The sequence below is a fragment of the Carcharodon carcharias genome, chromosome 10, assembly GCF_017639515.1.
Source record: "Carcharodon carcharias isolate sCarCar2 chromosome 10, sCarCar2.pri, whole genome shotgun sequence".
In the NCBI taxonomy this organism is placed as follows: Eukaryota; Metazoa; Chordata; class Chondrichthyes; order Lamniformes; family Lamnidae; genus Carcharodon; species Carcharodon carcharias.
In genome coordinates, this window is record NC_054476.1 from 136776772 (window position 1) to 136797067 (window position 20296).

General features: G+C 44.7%; 1 protein-coding gene across 1 annotated transcript in view; it reads right to left on the reverse strand.

The window, feature by feature from the left end:
* rasa4 (RAS p21 protein activator 4) overlaps positions 1–16270 on the reverse strand; it is a 338871-nt gene extending 322601 nt beyond the window's left edge. Inside the window, exons 1-2 of the mRNA XM_041198466.1 lie at positions 15966–16270; positions 2362–2418 (exon numbers count right to left, since the gene is read on the reverse strand). Of these exons, the coding sequence (XP_041054400.1) occupies positions 2362–2418; positions 15966–16030 (122 nt within the window). The 5' untranslated portion in view covers positions 16031–16270. The remainder of the gene's footprint in view (positions 1–2361; positions 2419–15965) is intronic.
* Between the last annotated feature and the right edge of the window lie 4026 nt (positions 16271–20296).

Consider the following 20296-nt stretch of genomic DNA (forward strand, 5'->3'; position numbering starts at 1 on the left):
TGCCACACAAGTGTCAGGCAATGACCATCTCCAACAAGAGAGAATCCAACCATCAATGGCATTACCATCACTGAATCCCCCACTATCAACATCCTGAGGGTTACCATTGACCAGAAACTGAACTGGACTAGCCATATAAATACTGTGGCTACAAGAGCAGGTCAGGGGCTAGGAATCCTGTGACAAGTAACTCACCTCCTGACTCCCCAAAGCCTGTCCACCATCTACAAGGCACAAGTCAGGAGTGTAATGGAATACTCTTCACTTGCCTGGATGAGTGCAGTTCCCACAAAACTCAAGAAACTTGACACCATCCAGGACAATCCAGCCTACTTGATTGGCACCATACCCACAAACATTCACTCCCTTCACCACCAACGCACAGTAGCAACTGTGTGTACCATCTACAAGATGCACTGCAGGAACTCACCAAGATCCCTTCAACAGCACCTACCAAGCCCAAGACCATCACCATCGAGAAGAACAAGGGCAGCACATAGATAAGAACACCACCACCTGGAATCTCCCCTCCAAGTCACTCACCATCCTGACTTGGAAATATATCACCGTTCCTTCACTGTCGCTGGGTCAAAATCCTGGAACTCCCTTCCTAACAGCACTGTGGGTGTACCTACACCACATAGACTGCAGCAGTTCAAGAAGACAGCTCATCACCACCTTCTCAAGGGCAGTTAGGGATGGGCAATAAATGCTGGCCCAGCCAGCGAAGCCCACAACCCACGAATGAATAAAAAAATACATTTGTCTGAGAGCGTTGTTTCGAACAGGCACTGTGCTTGTAACATCAGTTTTGTTGTTACATTGGTTTCCAAACTTAATTCTTAGCACTGCTGCAGCTTTTCAGATGCTGATCATTATCTCAGCTGGTTCTTCAAAATTTTTGGGAGCATTTCTATCGCACATAAAACGACCATTTTGAAAATAAGGACACCTGTTAAAAAAAAAGGACCATTGATGCCATTTCCATGGGTGTCCGTAATTTACAGATTTCACCATAGTTCAAAGGGGAATGTCAGTAAATTCAGCAAGAGACATCTCGCCTTCCAGTTTGTATTACAGGCAGATTGTGCTCACACTATGTAAACACACAGCCCAGGGCGGCTCTGAGCTTTTCTTTTATACAAATCAGATTGGAATCAAATAACATAAACAATAACGCCAAGCAAAGGAAAGGTTCAAGGCTGTAATCTACGCTTCAGCAATGATTACAAATTACATGAGCCTTCTTTTATGTTTATTTGAGTTCCTAACATACATTGTTGCAAAAGACTATCAAGATCTAATAAATGAAACATGACGATTGATCAGCTGTTTAAGACAGTGTGTTTTGTTTTGCAGTTGGGGTCTGGACGAGGTTCTTTGGGGTTTGCCTATTCCCCCAAAGTAAGTTGCTCAAGACTATAGTTTGTTAAAACTAATACTCTTTATATACAGCTATTATGTACATATTGGGACCTACATGTTATGCACGAAGTTGGAACATCTCCCTCTAGATGTCTGTTACTCAATCATGTGGTGTTACATCATCATTACACCAGCATCATGTGCTTCTGATGTTAACCCTTTACAGTGAGTACCTAATCCCAGGTTCCATTAAAACTCTGTATAATGCAGGGGCAATGACAAGGGCAGGGCAGTATCAGACAATAGGGGCAGCAACAGGTACCGCCAGTGCCCCTGGGTTAGGGAAGGGGGGGGGGTTGGCGGTGAAGTGAGAAAAATCCGCCAAGAGTCTTGCCACTAATCGTTGCCCAGGGTGCCAGCTGGAAGTGCCTCTGTATGGATGTTGCGTGGAGACTGGGTTGACTAACTATCTCAGATTTTAGAAAACTGTCCCGTCTATGAGGGCATTGTCCTATGTCCTGAGCTGCAGGCTGATGGGAAGCTGTCTGTCCCATAATTTGTACCTTTAAATTTTGTGCCTGCGCGGTACCCGCTCTCCTCCTGTTTCCCACTCTCACAGCTCAGGCAGCCATCCCCTTGCTCTCACAGCAAACTCAACCTACCAACCCCCAACTCCCACCCCTCCCCACTCGGACGTACTCCTATGTCAAAGTGTCCCTTCATTTTCTCTGTGAGATTTGGTCACCCTGGTAGAGACTGTATTGGCCTCAGATATGATGAGCTCTCCCTAGTCCCAGTAACCCACCACTGATATCTAGGCTAAAACACACAGTATGTCGCCCACAAGTGATACCCATAGAACCATAGCCCACCATGTCACCAATGCTGGTCCAAGAGGAGGAGAAGGAAAACTGCCAGAGCAAAGGAGACAGAAAGACAATAAAAAGGATGCAATTCTCCATCTAGCCATTCTACAAAACAACTTCAGTCCCTTACCTGATAATTGTCTCGTTATCGATTCTTACGATGCAGTATGGATCACTGCTTCCTGTTCTGAAAACAGAGGAAGAACAGAACTGAATATTTCTTGTCTGCATCACCTTCTCTATCCACAAGGGTGATGCTAATGGGTGAAATAAGCAAGTTCTTTTCACTGCAAGTTGCTAATAGAAAAAGGGCTTATATTCATAAAATACCTCATCAGTCCTCTCAAACATTTCAAAAGAATTTCAGAGATTGAATTAGACCATGCAATTATTATGTAGGTAACAATGAAAGGCATTTTGCATATAGTATAATCTCATAAACTACAATGAGGTGAACAACCAGTTAAATCACTATTAAGCTGAGTAATTGTCACCTCAACAATGGCTTTGGGAAATAACTGATTGCTTTCCCAAGAATCACGTGGAGAAGCTTCATATTAAAAAATAATAAAATCTACATTTAAAGTATCCACCCCAGCCAGTGATCATGCCGTTGGCCCCTCAGACTGCGGAACTCCACCTGTACCACACATTCTATACGAGAACACCATAGGGACAGGTGTATTTATGTAGTGATTTTAATGCAGAAAGCATGTGAAGGATATGGTGCAAGAGTGGGTGAGTGGGATTAACATTGTTCTTGGAAAGAGCTGACGCTGAGTCAATGGGCTGAATGGCATCCCTCAGTGTTGTACCACTTTATGAATCTGAAAATATTCTGAAGCATTTTGTATAGCAGAGGGGAAAGGCCTAAAGGAACAATGAGCTCTGGTGCATATGAGGAGATGGTTTTTGAGAAGGAATTTCAAAGAGACTGAAAACCGAAAGAGAGAGAGGGCAGAGGCTACAGATTTTCAGGAAGGATTCCAGAGAAGAGGGTGGGGGCTGGTTTAGGAAAACAAAGTGGCTGTGAAAGGAGAATCTGTCAGCTGTCACCTATTATTCAGACTCTCCTCAGGAAGTAACTTTGAAACAACAGCTCCATAAAGTTCAGCTTTTTTAGTTGAAGAGGCAGTGGTGGCAGGCTGGCTTGTTTACATTCCAATTTACATTCCTGGCATGAACAGCCTGCTTGCTGGGGAGTAACCCATGCTGCAGTGGCCGTGTATTATTTTAAAAAGGCTGCTATTTTAAGACAAGAGTGAAGCACTGGCGTATACATGGAAAGATTTAAAATATTACTGAGCTCCAAATAATAAAGAGAGGATTGTCTAGGAGTGAAGCTTCACAGTACAGCATGCTCAGATGGTCATCCAAGAGTCAAGTTTGCAGTCCAGGTTTAGGTAGGGCAGAACTTAAGGGCCTCCAGATGCAGCACATGAGCTGTTGCCTTGGTTACTGATGTAGGCGGTGTCCTCTCATGATTTAGTTCTGCTTTTATGTAAGCGAAGGCTACGCAATACAATATAAATTGGAGGAGCTATCTAAGGATCAACTATCTCACACGAAATGTTCTGTGCTAAGGATATTAGATTTCTCAAAACTGAGGGTTGAAAGTACAGGATACACACTGAGGCTCAGCAGTTTATTGCAAAATAAGCAGAATGACATCCCCAACTAACAAGTTAATGAGTTACTTCATCATTTTAGTTTTATTTGTACGCATGATCTGGATTATGTCTGATACACAGTATCTATACAAATATGTCACATTGGCCCAATTGATGGCATTCTTGTTTCTTAACCAGAAGCCAAGAGTTTCAGCTAGCATTGCCAACCTTCCAGGATTAGCCTGGAATCTTCAGGAATTGAAGTTCAATCCCCAGGACACTGCCATGTGCAATCCTGGAGAAATATCATCAGGCCATTAAAAAAGATTTTTTTTTTTCAATTTTCCTTGAACATTTGTTTTTACCACATATAAATACATTGCAAGTGGGGCAAAAAGCTGTTTGGCTGACAGTCAAACTCATCCAATTGGTGTAGGAAGGCAGTGTGTCACAAGGAAGGATGTGTTGGCCAACTAATGGCTTGAGCGTGGGGGCAAGTCATGTGATGAAATCTCCAGGAATACATTTAATTGCAGTTGGCAACCCTAATTTCAGCTCAACTACAGGGCTTGAGCACTTCATCTAGGTGTGCAGCGTAGAGAGGGGTGCTGCATTGTCAAAGATGCTCTCTTTCAAGTAATGACATGTCCATTATAAATAATGTGTGGTTACCAAGGCCATAGAGTAAATGAGGAATGAAAAGACGCCTGACCAGATCTGTAAGAAAAAAAGTACCAGCAGGAGAATAAAGGAAGTGGCTGTGAGGAACGCAATGGATAGGCAATTAAGAAAACATATTTTAAAAAATGTTAAGTACTTACTACGAGTTCTACTTAATTTTCAATTTATCATTGTGCTTCACAAGTGGATTCTTCCTTTGTGTGGCTGCTTAAAGCCTATCTTTTTGACCAATATTTTGGTCACTTGTCCTAATAGCTGCTGCTGTGGTTTGTTGTCAAACATTCCAGTGAAGTGCCTTGGTGTGTTTTACTACTTTAAAGGTGCTATAAAAATGCAAATTGCCTGCAGTTGTAAATATGTCTGTTCATCTCCCTAACCAAGGTGAATGATCACAGCGTCTGACTGTCTCATCTGACATGTGACCTGTGGGAAGCAGCAGCACATGAACAGCAATTTACAGCTTTCGAGCACACGTGAAGACGTCAACTGCGGCATGCAGCCTTGTGGTGAGAGCAAACCACCACTAGCAGAAGTTCAAGCCCCTGGTCACATCATTTACAGAAACTACTGCCTGTTTGCTCACTGTCACCGCCTATTTTACATTGGGAGTTTCTTTATCCTGCTCCTTACAAAATCTGTTTGAATTAAACAAGATGACTATGTAAAGAAAATAAAAGACACAGGGACATCCCAAATCAGTTTACAGCCAATGAAGTACCTGTTGAAGGTATGGTCGCTGTTATAATGTACAGAGCATGGCAGCCAATTTGGGCACAGCAAGGTTTCACAAACAGCAGTATGAGAATAACCAGACAACCTGTTTTTGAGATATTGATTGAGGGATAAATATTGGCCAGGACACTGGGGATAACTCCCCTGCTCTTCCACAAAATGGTGTCATGGGGCTATTTTACATCCCCCTCAGAGGGCAGATGGGACCTCAGTTTAATGCCTCATCTGAAAGGTCACACCTTGGACAGTGCAGCACTCCCTCAGCAATGCACTGGAATGTCAGGCTAGATTCTTGTGCTTAAGTTTCTGGGGTAGGTCTTGAACACACAAGCTTGACTCAGAGGCAAGCATGCTATTCACTGAGCCACAGCTGACATAGCGATGACAAGGCTGCCATAAGCATGAAACACAAGCATATTAACCACCAGTCATGCAAACTTTCATGGAGACAAAAATGCAGAGAAAAGAAACCGGCCAGTTTTGACAAAATACTGGGGAAAATTCTTCTCTGAATCCCACAGCAAGCTCCAGGAGACTGTAGTTACCCAATAATGCATTACTAGCCATTCTTAACTAACTAGTTTTCTCCCTCATCTCCCCCACTAGTCTGTCCATAATTAGCCGTGGTCTACGAGGGACTGTCGGCATCTCTCTCTGTCAGGGAGACACATATGGTTATGGCTTGTTGAGCACCACCCTGTATTGAGCATAGCTGACCAGGAATCTCTCCCACTCTTACTACCTGCCATGAGCATCCTGTTAGAATTAGTAGGTTAATTTGACATTTTGAACCACACCATGGATACTCCTTCTGTGGCCAACAAGTCCTAGAGCAGTCCTTGAACACGAAGCTTCTGGCTTAGATGCAGGGGCGCTTAACTACAGAGCCACCCCACTCCCCTTGTAAATCCAAAATACCCACTAGGTTGCATAGGACCATTTATATCCATCAGGCAAGTCCCGAAATCGAACTTGCTGCAGCTCCTTCCTAAATCCCTCTACTTCTCTATTCCCTCTCTTCCTTTAAAAACTTTCTCCAATTCCATTGTCTTGGATCAAGCTTTCAGTAACCTCTCCCCAATCCCCCAAACCATGGCACATTTCCAATTCTTTTATTCTTTTTATCTGTCTTTTTACCTCCTGCTACAAAGCCCCTTGCAACATTTATTTTACAGGTGCTATGGCAATGAAAGAATTTGGACCTGAGTGGAGGCAGTAGGAACAGAGATGACAGGAGTATAAAGAGAGTATGAGAGGGGGCTCAGGACAGGGAGGAGCTCCGAGGGGGAGTAAGTCCAGTGAGTAAACATTAAGTAATTTTTTTTCTTTAATGAAAACAGTCTTCAACCAGAGAGCTTAGAGTTGAGGGAGCACGAGGTGACTGGCAAGTAGCTGATTAAGTTTTTTTTGGTCAGGTCAGGGACAAGTCTTAAATTTATTCCTGGTAAGTTTAGATGGTTGTCTAACAAATAGAGATCTGGCAGGGTACCTCAGTCTCATTGAATGCACATCCTATGCCATGTGGGAACTTCAGGATGTCTCCCGTGTCCTGGACAAGCACAGTTGCAGGAAATGTTGTCAGCTGGAGGATTTTGATACTTGAGCAACTGCTGGAGTCACTGCAGTAGCTCTCAGCCTCAGAGATGCATGTTGACAGCATATTTCTGGAGATGATCACCAATGTTCTCTCCAAGTTTCTTTTGTTGTGCATGGGCCTAATAATTTGAATGCATGGTGGCTTTACATTTTTTGAGCAGCCAACCATGCACAGTATCTTAAAGGGGACAGCTTCTGAGAGGTCTGCATGGTACCTTCATGATTGTTGCATGACGTGTATGCACACAACTGGGAGGTAACATCAGTGGTCAATTAGGGATCAGTAATTTTGGGATGACCACATCAGTGGTCACTCCACAGCTTGAGATGTGTAGGTGGTGAGGGAATGCTAGACAGTGAACACCAGACAGACAAGGAGGACCTTAGAGGTGGTGCAGGAATCCCCTAATTTCATTTTGTCCACTAACCGGTATTCAGTTCTGAATACTGGTGAGGGTGATGGCTCATAAAAACAGAAAATGCTGGAAATACTCAACGAGTCAGGCAGCATTTGTTGAGAGAAAAACAGAGTTTACGTTTCAGGTCAATGACCCTTCATCAGAACCTTGATGGTTCCCCCAGGAGTACAGACATGTGTATGCCAGCATGGGTGGCTCAGCTGTGAGGAAGGAGGAAGGTCAGAAAGCCAATTGTGATAGGGGATTCAATGGAGAGGGGAACTAATAAGCGTTTCTGCAGCTGCAATGTGACTCTCGGATGGTAGGCTGTCTCTTAGGTGCCAGGATCAAGAATGTCACTGAGTGGCTGCAGACGAGCACTCTGAGGGGCGGAGGGTAAACAGCCAGAGGTCATGGTCCATGTCAGCACCAATAACGTAGATAGAAAGAGGGATGAGATCCCACAGGTGGATTTTAGGGATCTAGGAAAGAAAATAAAAAGCAGGACCTCAAAGGTTGTCATCTCTGGATTGTGCCCAGTGCCATATGCTATTGAGTATAGAAATAGGAAGATAATGCAGATGAAGGCATGGCTAGAGAGATAGTGCAGGAGGAAGATTCCTAGGCATTGGGACTGGTTCTTATTTTATTCTTTCATGGGATATGAGCATCACTGGCAACAGCAGCACTTATTGCTCATCCCTAAATTGTCCTTGAGAAGGTGGTAATGAGTTGCTTTCTTGGACCACTGCAGTCCACATGGTGTAGCTACATCCACAATACTGTTAGGAAGAAAGATGGGACTTGTACAAATTGAACAGGTTGAGCCTCAGCAAGGCTGTTGCAGAGGGTTTAAACTAGCTTGGCAGAGGAGTAAGTGAAGACTTAGAAGGAAGTGAAGCAAAGCCAGAAATGGAAGACAGAAAATTAGTAAGTGAGTATGGAAGGCAGAGAAAATATAGGCTAGAAAAAAGACAACAAAGGAGTAATTTGGTGATTTGTGGTATATACTTCAGTGGAAGAAATCTAGTGACAGATAGGCTGCAGGCACAAACAGACACTTGGAAACAAGATATCATAGTTATTACTGAAAAATGGCTTAAAGGACAGGAATGGCAGCTCAACATTCTTGGTTGCAGGAGTTTCAGATAGGCTAGAGAGGGGATAGAAAAGAAGGGAAGGTTTGCAATATTGGTTAAACAAGCAATTACAGATGTTGAGGACGGATGATAAGCAAGAAGGGTGATAACATGAGGCCATTTGGGTTGAATTAGGGAACAAAAAAGAAAGGGCGATCACTCTGCCGGGAGTATACTATCAACCCTCAAACAGTCAGAGGGAGATAGAAGAGCAAATATGTGGACAAATTGCTACGAAGAGCAGAAACAGTAAGACAGTAATAGTAGGGATTTCAACTACTGCAACATTAACTGGGATAGAATCAGTGTGAAAGGTACAGAGGGCGCAGCATTCTTATTATACATTCAGGAGAACCCCTTTAGCCGTTACATAGCAACGCTAACAAGAAGAAAGGCAATTCTGGATTTAGTTTTTGGAAATGAAGCTGAGCAGGTGTGAGGAGTATCAGTCGGAGGGCATTTTGGTGGTAGTGGTCATAGTTCAGTTAGATATAGCATAGATATAAATGACTTGGGTGACGGAACCAAGGCGATATTTCCAAGTTTGCTGATGGCACAAAACTGGGCGGGGTTGTGAATTGTGAGGAGGATGCAAGGAGGCTTCAGGGCGATTTAGACAAGTTGTGTGTGTGGGCAAACACATGGCAGATGCAGTATAACGTGGATAAATTTGAAGTTACACACTTCGGTACAAGGAACCGAAGGGCAGAGTATTATTTAAATGGGCCAGAATTTTCACGTCGGCGAGCGGGGGTGGGCCTGGCATGCCAACACGTAAAACGACGCATGGTAATGTCGGGCGTGCGTCCCAACATCATCACGCATCATTCAGATCTTTCATTTGGCGGGCGCTCGCCAGAGGCAGCTGCGTGCCTGCCGAACTGTCGAAAGCCTGGTAAGGCCATTAAAAGAACAATTACAGTAATTATCCACACTGCCCGTCCAACCTTAAAGTTTCCGGGCAGGCGAAGAGCCCAAGCGGCCTTCGCGTTTTTCAGGAAACCTCATCCACGGGCGGGATGAGGTTTCCTGAAGGTTTAATAAAACCTATAAAAAATTTTCAACCAATTCATAAACATGTCCCAGCTCATGTGACACTGTCACATGAGGGTTCGTGTCTGAATGATTTTTATCTTTCATTATTTAAAAATTTCAATATGAACTTAATCTGCCTCAGGGAGATTTTCGTGCTCTTTCACACACATGCGCAAAAGCTGAGCGCTCAGCACTGCTGGTCGTGCATCACCTTAATCAGCCCGCCCACATAAAATGGCGGCGTGAAGCTGATCACGGGCAGCGATTGGCTCTGTGCCCGCCCCCAATCAGCCCGCCTGACAGGGAGAAAATTACCCCCATGGTGATAGATTGGGAAATGTGGATTTACTAAGGGATCTGGGTGTCCTTGTACACCAGTCAATGGAAGTAAATAGGCAGGTGCAGCAAGCAATTAGGAAGGCAAGTGGTATGTTGGCCTTCATTGCAAGAGGATTTGAGTTCAGAAGTAAGGATGTCTAACTGCAGTTATACACAGCCTTGGAGTAATGCGTGCAGTTTTGGTCTCCCTACCTAAGAAAGAATATACTTGCCATAGAGGGCATGTAGCGAAGGCTCACTAGGCTGATACCAGAGATGGCAGGACTGTCATATGAGGAGAGATTGGTTCAACTGGGCCTGTATTCACTGAAGTTTAGAAGGATGAGAGGGGATCTGATTGAAACATATAAAATTCTAACAGGGCTAGACAGACTAGATGCAGGGAGAATGTTTCCACTGGGGTTGGGGAGACTAGATCCAGCGGCCACATTCTCATTATTCAGGGCAGGCCATTTAGGACTGAGATAAGGAAAAATTTCTTCACACAGAGGGTGGTCAACCTATGGAATTCTCTACCACAGAAAGCTGTGGAGGCCGGGACACTGAGTATATTCAAGAAAGAAATTGATAAATTTTTGGACATTAGGGGCATCAAGGAGAGAAAGCAGGAATTTGGCATGGAGATAGAGGATCAGCCATGATCATATTGAACAGCAGAGCAGGCTCGAAGGGCTTATTCCTGCTCCTAGTTTCTATGTTTATATTTCTATGTGGAAAAGAACAAAGATAAACCAAGAGTAATTGTTTAAAATATACTGCATATAGATATAATATATAGATAGATAGATGTATAATATATATATATACACGTTTTAAATGTACATTTTTTAAATATAAATAAATATTTAAATATGCAGTTCTGAAGAAGAGTTATATTGGATCGAAATGTTAACTCTGTTTCTTTCTCCACAGATTTGCTGAGTTTTTCCAGCACTTTTTTGTTTTTATTTCAGATATCCGGCATCCGCAGTATTTTGCTTTTATTTAAGTAAATGTTTCAAATTAGGGAAAGACCAGTTTTACTAAGCTGAGATGTAATTTGCCAAAAGTGGACTGGAAACAGCTACTTGAAGATAAATCAGTTTCAGAGCAGTGGAAGCTGGTATTCAAGGAAGAGAGGGTTCAGAAACAATATGTGTTCACAAAGAAATGGGGTGGGGGGGGGACTCACTAATCTTCCTTCCAACCCCTCCCTGACTGTCAAAGTGCAGGCAAAGTAGAATGTATGAGGAAAGGGTAGCTTATGTCAGATACTCAGAGCTCAATACTACAGAAAACCTAGAGGAGTATAGAAAGTGCAGGGGTGAAATTTAAAAGGAAATTAGGAAAGCAAAAAAGGCCATGAAAAATACTGGCGAGTAAAATCAAGGAAAACCCAAAGATATTTGATAAATACATAAGCAGCCAGAGGATAACTAAGGAAAGAGTAGAGCCAGTAAGAGACCAAGAAGGTAACATATATGGTGGCAGAAGACATGGGCATCTTTCATAATGAACACTTTGCATCTGTCTTCACAAAAGAGGGGTCTGACGTAGACATTGTAGCCAAGGAGGAGGAATGTTAAAGATCGGAAGATGTAAACATTCTGAGAGAGGAAATATTAAGGGGTTTTGCTTCTTTGAAAGTGGATAAATATATCCCAGACTTCTAAGGGAAGCAAGGGAGGAAATAGCAAAGGCACTGACCACCATCATTTTCTTATCCCCTCAGCTTACACGTGAAGACTAATAGACAGCTGTTGTGAAAAAGGGAGGAAGAAATGGACTGAGCAATTAAAGGCCAGTCACCTCACCTCGGAGGTGAGCAAACTGTTGGAAACATTTCTAAGAGACTGTATAAATCATCACTCAGAAACCCATGGATTAACCAAGGGTTGTCTGTATGGATTTGTTAAGGGAAGATCATGTTCGGCTAACTTTATTGAACTTTTTGAGGAGGTAACAAGGAAGGTCAACAAGGGTCATGTGTTTGATGTAGTCTGCATCAACTTAAGCAAGACTTTTGACAATCACAGAATCACAGAGTGGTTTTAGCACAGAAAGAGGGCACTTAGCCAGTAAGGTCCCACATGGTGGACTGGTCAGAAAAGTAAAAGCCTGTGGGTACCAGGGCAAGTGGTAAGTTGGACCCAAAATTGGTTCAGCGGCTAGAAACAAAGGTCAATGGTCATGACTGGAAGGCTGTTTCCACTGGAGTTTTTTGGGATGCAGTACTAGATGTCCTGCTTTTCAAGGTATCTATCAATGATTTAGACTTAAATATAGTGGGCATGATGAAGAAGTTTGCAGATGATGCAAAAATTGGTCATGTGGTTGATAGTGAGGAAGAAAGCTGTCGACTGCAGGAAGATATCAATGGACTGGTCAGGTGAACAGAAAAATGGCAAATGGAATTCAATCTTGAGGAATGTGAGGTAATGCACTTGGAGAGGACAAACAAATTAAGGGAATACACAATAAATGGTAGGATACTGAGAGGAATAGAGAAACAGAGGGACCTTGGAGTGTATGTCCACAGACCCCTGAAGAAAGCTGGCCAGGTAGATAAGGTGCTTAAGTAGACATACCAGAAGCTTGCTTTTACTAGTCATGGGACAGAATGTAAAAGTAGAACTGTATAAAACACTTGTTAGACCACAGCCATAATAGTGTGTAGAGTTCTGGTCACCATATTATAATAAATGTACGATCGTGCTGGAGAGGGTGCAAAGGAGATTTACAAAGCTGTTGCCAGGAATAGACAATTTTAGCTATGAGGAAAGATTGGATGGATTGGGGTGTTTTTTTTTTGGAACAGGGGAGCACAGATTTAAAGTAATTGACAGAGGGATTAAAGAAGAGCTGAGGAGAATTTTTTTCACTTGGAGGCTGATGGAGTTCAGGAACTCACTGCTCAAGAGGGTAATAGAGGCAGAAACCCACATTGCACTTAAAAATTATTTGAATCTGCACTTGAAGTGCCACAATCCATAGAGCTACCGAGGCCAATAGCTGGAAAGTGGGATTAACCTGTACAACTGTCCTCCAGTAAGCACAGAACAACAGGCCAAATGGACTCTTTCTGTGCTATAAGTTTTCGATGCTAACAGTGTAGTTATCTTGCCTCAACTTAGTTTGAACTCATGCCCCTTGGCCCAAAGCTTGAATAAATATTGAACATCATAGTGTATCGATTCCCTTTTAAGATCTTCCAGCCCCTTTTCCAATGTGAGCACCCCTCATGGATGAGATGTCTCTCCTGAAGGCACAGGTGCCTTGCTTAGTTGTCCTTCTTCACACTCCCTCCAAAGACAGATCAAAACAGTCAAACTGCATTCCAATTCGTGCTATTTATTATTTAAGTTAAATTTAGTTGGAGCATGAGCATTAAACAGGTTGCATGGGAGTGAATATGAAGTGAAAGAAAGCAAGACTTGCATTTATATAGCACCTCTCACTACCTAAGGACATCTCAAAGAGTTTTGGACCCAATGAAGTACTTTTAAAATGTAGTCACTGTTGTAATGTAGGTAATGTGGCAACCTATTTATACACAGCAAAGGTCCCACTAACAGCAATAACAGATAATCTGTTTAATTGATAAACAGTTCAGATTTAAGCATTGCTGAGACACCACAGAGAATTTGCCTGTTCTTCAAATGGTGCATAGGATCATTTACATCTGCCTGAGTGGGCAGATATGGCCTCAAATTTAATATCTCAACCAAAAGATGGTACTTCTGACAATGCACTGTGCTGCACTGAACTGTCAGGCTAAATGTTGTGCCCACGCCTCTGGAGTGGGACGTTAATTCAAAGTAATTTAATTTAAGTTAAAAAAATTTTGATTCATCGCTATTCCATAAAAGGGGAATGAATGGAAAATGGTCCATTGGAACTCCCTGTTTCATTTACAATTGAACAGTTACTCGGCTACACCATTGGTTAAAGTCTCCAGCACATTGTTGGATGATGGGGATGCTCGAATGCAATGCAGTTGGAGATTATGAGGATAGTCACGGCGTGGCTATTTTTTTTGCAGATGGTACAACAGTTGCTAGGCCAAAACGCTCCCCTGTACCAGAGTGAAATATTTCAGAGATTCTGCACAGTCCTCCAGAGAAACAGCAGAAGTAGCCATTTTCAGCTGCTGTCCTGCTGGAGTTATGACAGAACCTGATGGAATCCACTGTTTTAAGGGCTCCACCTACCAACCTGAAATAAGGCAGCGAAAAGAAAAATAAGCCCTCTGCATCCGAGTGCAGTGGGCACCACAGGGAATAGTGTCAGATACTGATGAAAACATTGTGATTTAGTTTTGCTGCTTACTTTGGCATCTTTTTATTTGAATGGACCACACGTATGTTTGATATACTAGTGGTGCCCTTGAAGGAACATCTATGCCAATTCTCTATCTGCCTCCTTTAAGATACTGCCTAAAACTTAACCCTTTGACCAAGCTTTGATTTAGATAAAGCTCCTGTCAAGTGCAAAGAGAGAAAAAGGGAAGGGACAGAGAGAAAGGGAGAGCAAGAGGAAGAGAATGCAGTGTAAAGGGGAGAGAGAGAGAGAGAGAAATGGGGAGCAAGAGAGAGAGAGAGAAATGGGGAGAAAGAGAGAGAGAGAGAGAGAAATGGGGAGAAAGAGAGAGAGAAATGGGGAGAAAGAGAGAGAGAGAGAAATGGGGAGAAAGAGAGAGAGAGAAATGGGGAGAAAGAGAGAGAGAGAAATGGGAAGAAAGAGAGAGAGAGAAATGGGGAGAAAGAGAGAGAGAGAAAAGGGAGAGGGAGAGAGAGAGGGAGAGAGAGAAAAATGGAGAGGGAGGGAGAAAAACAGGGAGAGAGAAAAACGGGGAGCGAGGGAGAAAAACGGAGAGAGAGGGAGAAAAACAGGGGAGAGAGGGAGAAAAACGGGGGAGAGAGGGAGAAAAAAGGGGGAGAGAGAGAGAGAAAGAGAAAAGGGGAGAGGGAGAGAAAAGGGGAGAGAGAGAGAAAAGGGGAGTGCAAAAAGGGGAAAGAGAGAGAAAGAGGAAAGAGAGGAGAAAAGGTCAGAGAGAGAGCGAGAGAAAAGGGGAGAGGGAGAGAAAAGGGGAGAGGGAGAGTGGGAGGGAAAAGGGGAGAGAGAGAAAAGGGGAGAGAGAAAAGGGGAAAGAGAGAGAGAGAAGGGGAAAGAGAGAGAGAAAGAGAAAAGGGGAAAGAGAGAAAGAGAAAGGGGGAAAGAGAAAGAAAAGGGGAAAGAGAGAACAGAGAGAAAGGCGAGAGAGAGAAAAGGGGGAGAAAAGGGGAGAGAGAAAAGGGGAGAGAGTATGAAAAAAGGGAGAAAGAAAAAGGGGAGAGAGAAAAGAGGAGAGTGAAAGGAAGAGAAAAAAGGAGAAAAGGGGGGAGAGGAAGGGTGAGATAAATAATTAAATAAAGAAGAATGGGGAACAAGTCAATGAAAGGAAGGGGGAGGACGGACCGGCCTCAAGGTGCAGGTATGAGAATCCGAAGTTTTGAATGGATAAACGGAGACGATTGCAGCTTTGTTGTACATTTTGGCCCGGGGCTGGTGTGCACACGGTATCCCGGTGAGGATGGTCAGGAATGAATTTTTAAACACAAACAGGAACACAGCTCCGTCCAGGAGCAAGGGCACATTGAAGGTGACCGCGGCATAAAGCCCCTTGGACAGTCCTGTCTCTGATAACAGGAGAATATTCAGCGAGATCCAGAGTGAAGAGGGCCGTGTGGATGGATGGATGGATGGATGGAGGCTTCTCCCAATCAACCCATTCGTGACCGGGCCCCGGGTACACCTCCATCCCCAACAAACACAAGCACCAGCCGCTGGGGCTCCTGAATGGGGACAGGGCGAGCAGCAAGACAGCGATACTCACTGCATCCCCCTCAAACCCGAAACCTAAACCCAGCTTCATTTATCAAACTCATTCCAAGCAGATCGATAAACCCGAACTACATCTTGGAGTGATTTAACAAACCAAGTTAAGCCTGGAATAAATCCTAAATTCTGTCTAATTAACTTCACAGAATTTCCTTCCACCTGTCTTCCTGAGAGAGAAGAGCAGCAGCTTTTCCCTCTCTGTTTAAAGACTGGAGAACAGTTCTACAATTAAATCCCAACCCGGCTCGGAATACAATTGTTAAACCCTCACTTTGTGGACGAAGCTCTGCACAACGGCTCAGGCTGCCGGAAGACAAGCACATTCACAGACTGCCTCATACTCACAGGTCTTTGGCTGGTAATTTCTTCCCTTCAATGATCCGCAGGAACAAGGAGCTGCGCTTTGCCATATCGAGTTACGACCAAACTCCAGGAGGCTTGGACCAAAAGTTAGTGGCGAGCCAGTGACCCGGCTGCGAGTGCTGTGTGTGTGTGTGTGTGTGCGCCCGGGGAGAGACTCTGTTGCCGGCTAATGGACAGCTCCCTTTGTAAATGTCTGTATCTCTCTCGCTCACTCTCACACTCACAGCCCCGGCTAGCCTCATCAGACCGAACCCTCACTGAGAGTCACCATGTGCAGCCCAAACCCTGCTGCTTTCATCTAGGCTTGGGCGGCGCCACTGGGTAGGTGAAGGAACTGTGATTGGTCACAAAACATCTCTGGGAATTAAAACAGGAACAATAGACGCCTTTTAAATAATAACTTTTATGTAAATAATGGAGAGCAGCCCAGACTTCAGCGGCCAAGTGGTTTATGAGTTTTTTTTTAACATCCTAGGCTCTTCCTGTTATTTACTTTTGCTTTTTATCAAAAGGGACTTTGGAACTAATAAATCAATTTGTACCCAGTAAGAAGTGCAGCAATAAATGACAGCCCCTCAGTACTGTGAAAATGGTATGTTTGGCTCCTTAACGAGAATACTTGCCATCAATAATATGTATTAATAAAGATACACGTTGTGAACCGTTGGAATTCTCTACCCCAGGGGATGTGGATGAAAAATGAGATTGATGAATTTTTGTGTACTGAGGTGAATCGAGAGATTTAGGGATTGAGGGGGGGTGGGGGTTAAAGCGGAGAGGAGGTCTAAAAAACAGGCATCTTATTGAATGGCAGAGCAGGCTCCAAGGGCTGGGTGGCCTTTGGCTCCAAATTCATACATTTTTATCCATCAGACACCTTGGATTGGATTTTTAATCCTGGATCATTTCCAGGTCCTGACCCCATTGCTGCATCAACATCAGTGACACAACATGACTTTTTAAGGCACTTTGGCTCAGAAACAACTATGGTGCCCAATTAGTGACACCAGGAGCAGCTTGGGGGCAGGACCTTGTGATGGAGGGCAATTGTAAACGACAGATGACTGAGCTTGCCATTGCCTGGGGGAATGGTGTAGCAGGGTCAGGTTCAGAAGGCTAATGCTGGCCTGGACAGGAGTGCCCAGGCAGTCCTATGTTTTCTTGATGCCTCCCTTGAGGGATTGACAGGCCCTGTCTCTGAGAGGTGTGCTGTTTTCTCAGTCTGGAAGAAGAACTCCTCCAAGCCAGGTCAAAAGGGCATGAATGGAGGTGGCCACATAGGCCAGCCGCCAGGGGGGTCATTCGGTGGATGTGGGTGCAAAAAGCGCTTGAATGATTCACTAAGGCCTGGGAAGGTGAGTGGCAAATGACACCGGGAGTCAGGCCTCTAACTCTTTAGACTGCAGCATGTATATGAGCTGAGCAGACTGAGTGCCCATGGTTCTCCGTTACATTGTCACAGCAAGTGTCTAGTTGCAGTACTGCAAAAGTCAGTGACCCTCACATACGGGGCTCAATTGGGACAAGCACAACATCTCATGTCAATGTCATGCTGGACTGGGTGAGGGAGGGCAGGCTGCTCATTAATCCTTCTCTATCCATCCTGTAGGAGATAAGAGTGCATAATTCCAGTGAGGTACCTTGGACTGGTAGTGGTGTGCCCGAGCAGAGCGCACACCTTGATGTACTGACTGCAGGTAGACGAGCTGAAACACGGGCTGCAGATCAGGTGCCTGGAGACACAAAAGCGTGCTTAACATTTTCTGTCTAATCTCCACATCCAGAGAACTATGGAGGAGGCAGCACTGGAGATGGTGAAGGTGCCATCACATCAGCTCATGGACAATGGTGAGACAGGAGGTTGTGATAGCTCCAATCTTCTGGTGAAGGGCATGCAGGTCACTCCTGTGCACTGTGGGCTGTGGCTATACAACCTCTGTCCCCTGTGGGTGTTGGTTACCCTGAGACCCCTGCTGATTTGCCCAGGTTCTCATCACCGCCTCCTTGTGTTTCCCATAGGGCCCAGTAGCACAGGGGGAACAGGAAGCAGTAGCCCAGTCATCACTAGCTTTCTCGGCAGGAAGAGATGTTCCTGAGACAGCATTTTCCTCTACACCTCCCACCAGCACAAACACCTCAAAGAGCTGTATTTTACAGGGCACCATGTCCGCAGACCCCACCCCCAACCCCCTGCCCCAGCTAAAAGGTGGAAGGAAAACTTGCTCAGATGGAGAATAGCTGTCCTGCAGCTGATTGGACAGGGAATCCTGGCTCTGAGGCCAACAGAGCTCCAGTATCGGCAGTTCCACTGGGAACTTGCTGCACGTTGTGACATGGGCAGCAGAGTTTGGGATGGCCTGAAGTTTACAGAGTATGCGGAGATCAGCCAGGAGGGCGTTGGAATATTCAGATCTCAAGGTAACGAAGGCATGGATGAGGGTTTCAGCAGCAGTTGAGCCCACTTAAGGGACTGGTTGATGTTTGACTGTGCACTGTAATGAGATGCATCACTGGAACCTTCAAGTCAATGCCATATCCTGGCTACCATGCTGGCACACATCACCCCCACCCCCCCCCCCCCGGCACCTCCCCCCACCCCCACCCACCTGCTACAATCTGCTACAATGCAGTGACCCTCCGTGAAGCTCAGCAAATCTAGGAAAACAAACGCTTCATCATCCACCACGACGTCACCAACGTCCCTCACCTCCATCAGCCCTTTTGGACCCATGCACACAACATCAGGCAATGTGATTTCAACCTGAAGGAGCTTAGAAAAATTAATGGTCTTCACAAGAAGTCATTGTGAAAAGGCCCGACACAGAAGATCCCTGGTTTCAGCCTCTCAGGAAGCTCATGGGCATCACTAAATCGTTTCTGTACAAACCATGGCAGATGCAGATACTTGATGTACAAATGGAAAATTAAAAACTCTCCTATGTGCGACTGTGGTCATCCAGAACAGACCATGGAATATATGATGACTCAATGCCCTACTCCTAAGTATGAAGGAGGTATTACAGTGATGCCATGACTCCTGATGTAATATCCTGGCTTGGCCACCTTGGTGTAAAATTATAGTTGTTGCTCTATGCCTAGCCATACAAATAAAGAAGGGCCTCATTCTGCCATTACTGGGATTTAAGAGGTGGCAGGATGAGACCCTTAAGTGGGCTCATCTGCTGTTGAAACCCTCATCCATGCCTTAGTTACCTCCAGATTGACCATTCCAATGCACCTCTGGCTGGTCTCCTACATACTACCCTCTGCAAACTTCAAGCCATCCAAAACTCTTCTGTCCATGCTTCAATGTGCAGGAAGACCTGCCTGTGTTTGCTGAGCTGCATTGGCACCTGGTTAAGCAATACCATGATTTTGCAATTCTCATCCTTGTTTTCAAATCCCTCCATGGTCTTACCACTCCATTTCTGTGTAATCTCCTCCAGCCCCACAACCCTCTGAGATACCTGCACTCCTCCAATTCTGGCCTCTTGTGCATTCTCATACCTCATTCAGCCACTGCTGGGATTTAACCGATGCCAGGAGAGATCCATACCAAATGGCCAGCACAGCAGATTTCCCGGCGCAGGCTGGTGGGCATGATGGCAGTCACTACTTAACAGGCACTGTGAGTCCATTGGAAGGCCCCACCAAAGGTGTTACCCCCCCAACCCCCGGTACTCTGCCCCTCCGTGGCATCTCAAACCCTGATCCCCACCCATATTGCCAGAGCCAACCAGCTTGGCACCCAGTGAGACCCTCAAACATAATTCCCAATCATAAGTTCTCTACCATTGGTGGCCGTGCCTTCAGTTGCCTAGGTCCCTAGCTCTGGAATTCCCTCCCTCCACCACTCTGCCTCCCTACCTCACTTTTCTCCATTGAGACAACTCTTAAAACCTACCTCCTTGCCAAGCTTTTGGTCATCTGGCCTAGTATCTCCTTATGTGGTTCGATGTCATACTTTGTGTTATAATGCTCCTCTGAAGTGCTTTGCAACATTTCATTAAGTTAAAGGCACTTTATAAATATACGTTGTTGTTGTTGCTCGGGGTAGATTGCCAATTTGCTGTTCAGGTATAAAACTGGTATTGAGAATATAGAAACTGCCTGATTTTAATCTCTCTTCTTTCAATTGCAATGATAATTGGGCAATTACTACAACAGGCCAGCCACAATGCAGCACCTAAACAGAATGTTAACAATCTACCCCAGATTTTACAGAGGGCGCAAGGACAGTGCGCTGAGAATAAAAGAATGAAGCCAAAAGAAGAATCTGGTGCCCTGCCTGCGGTGCCCAGCTTGAGAAATGA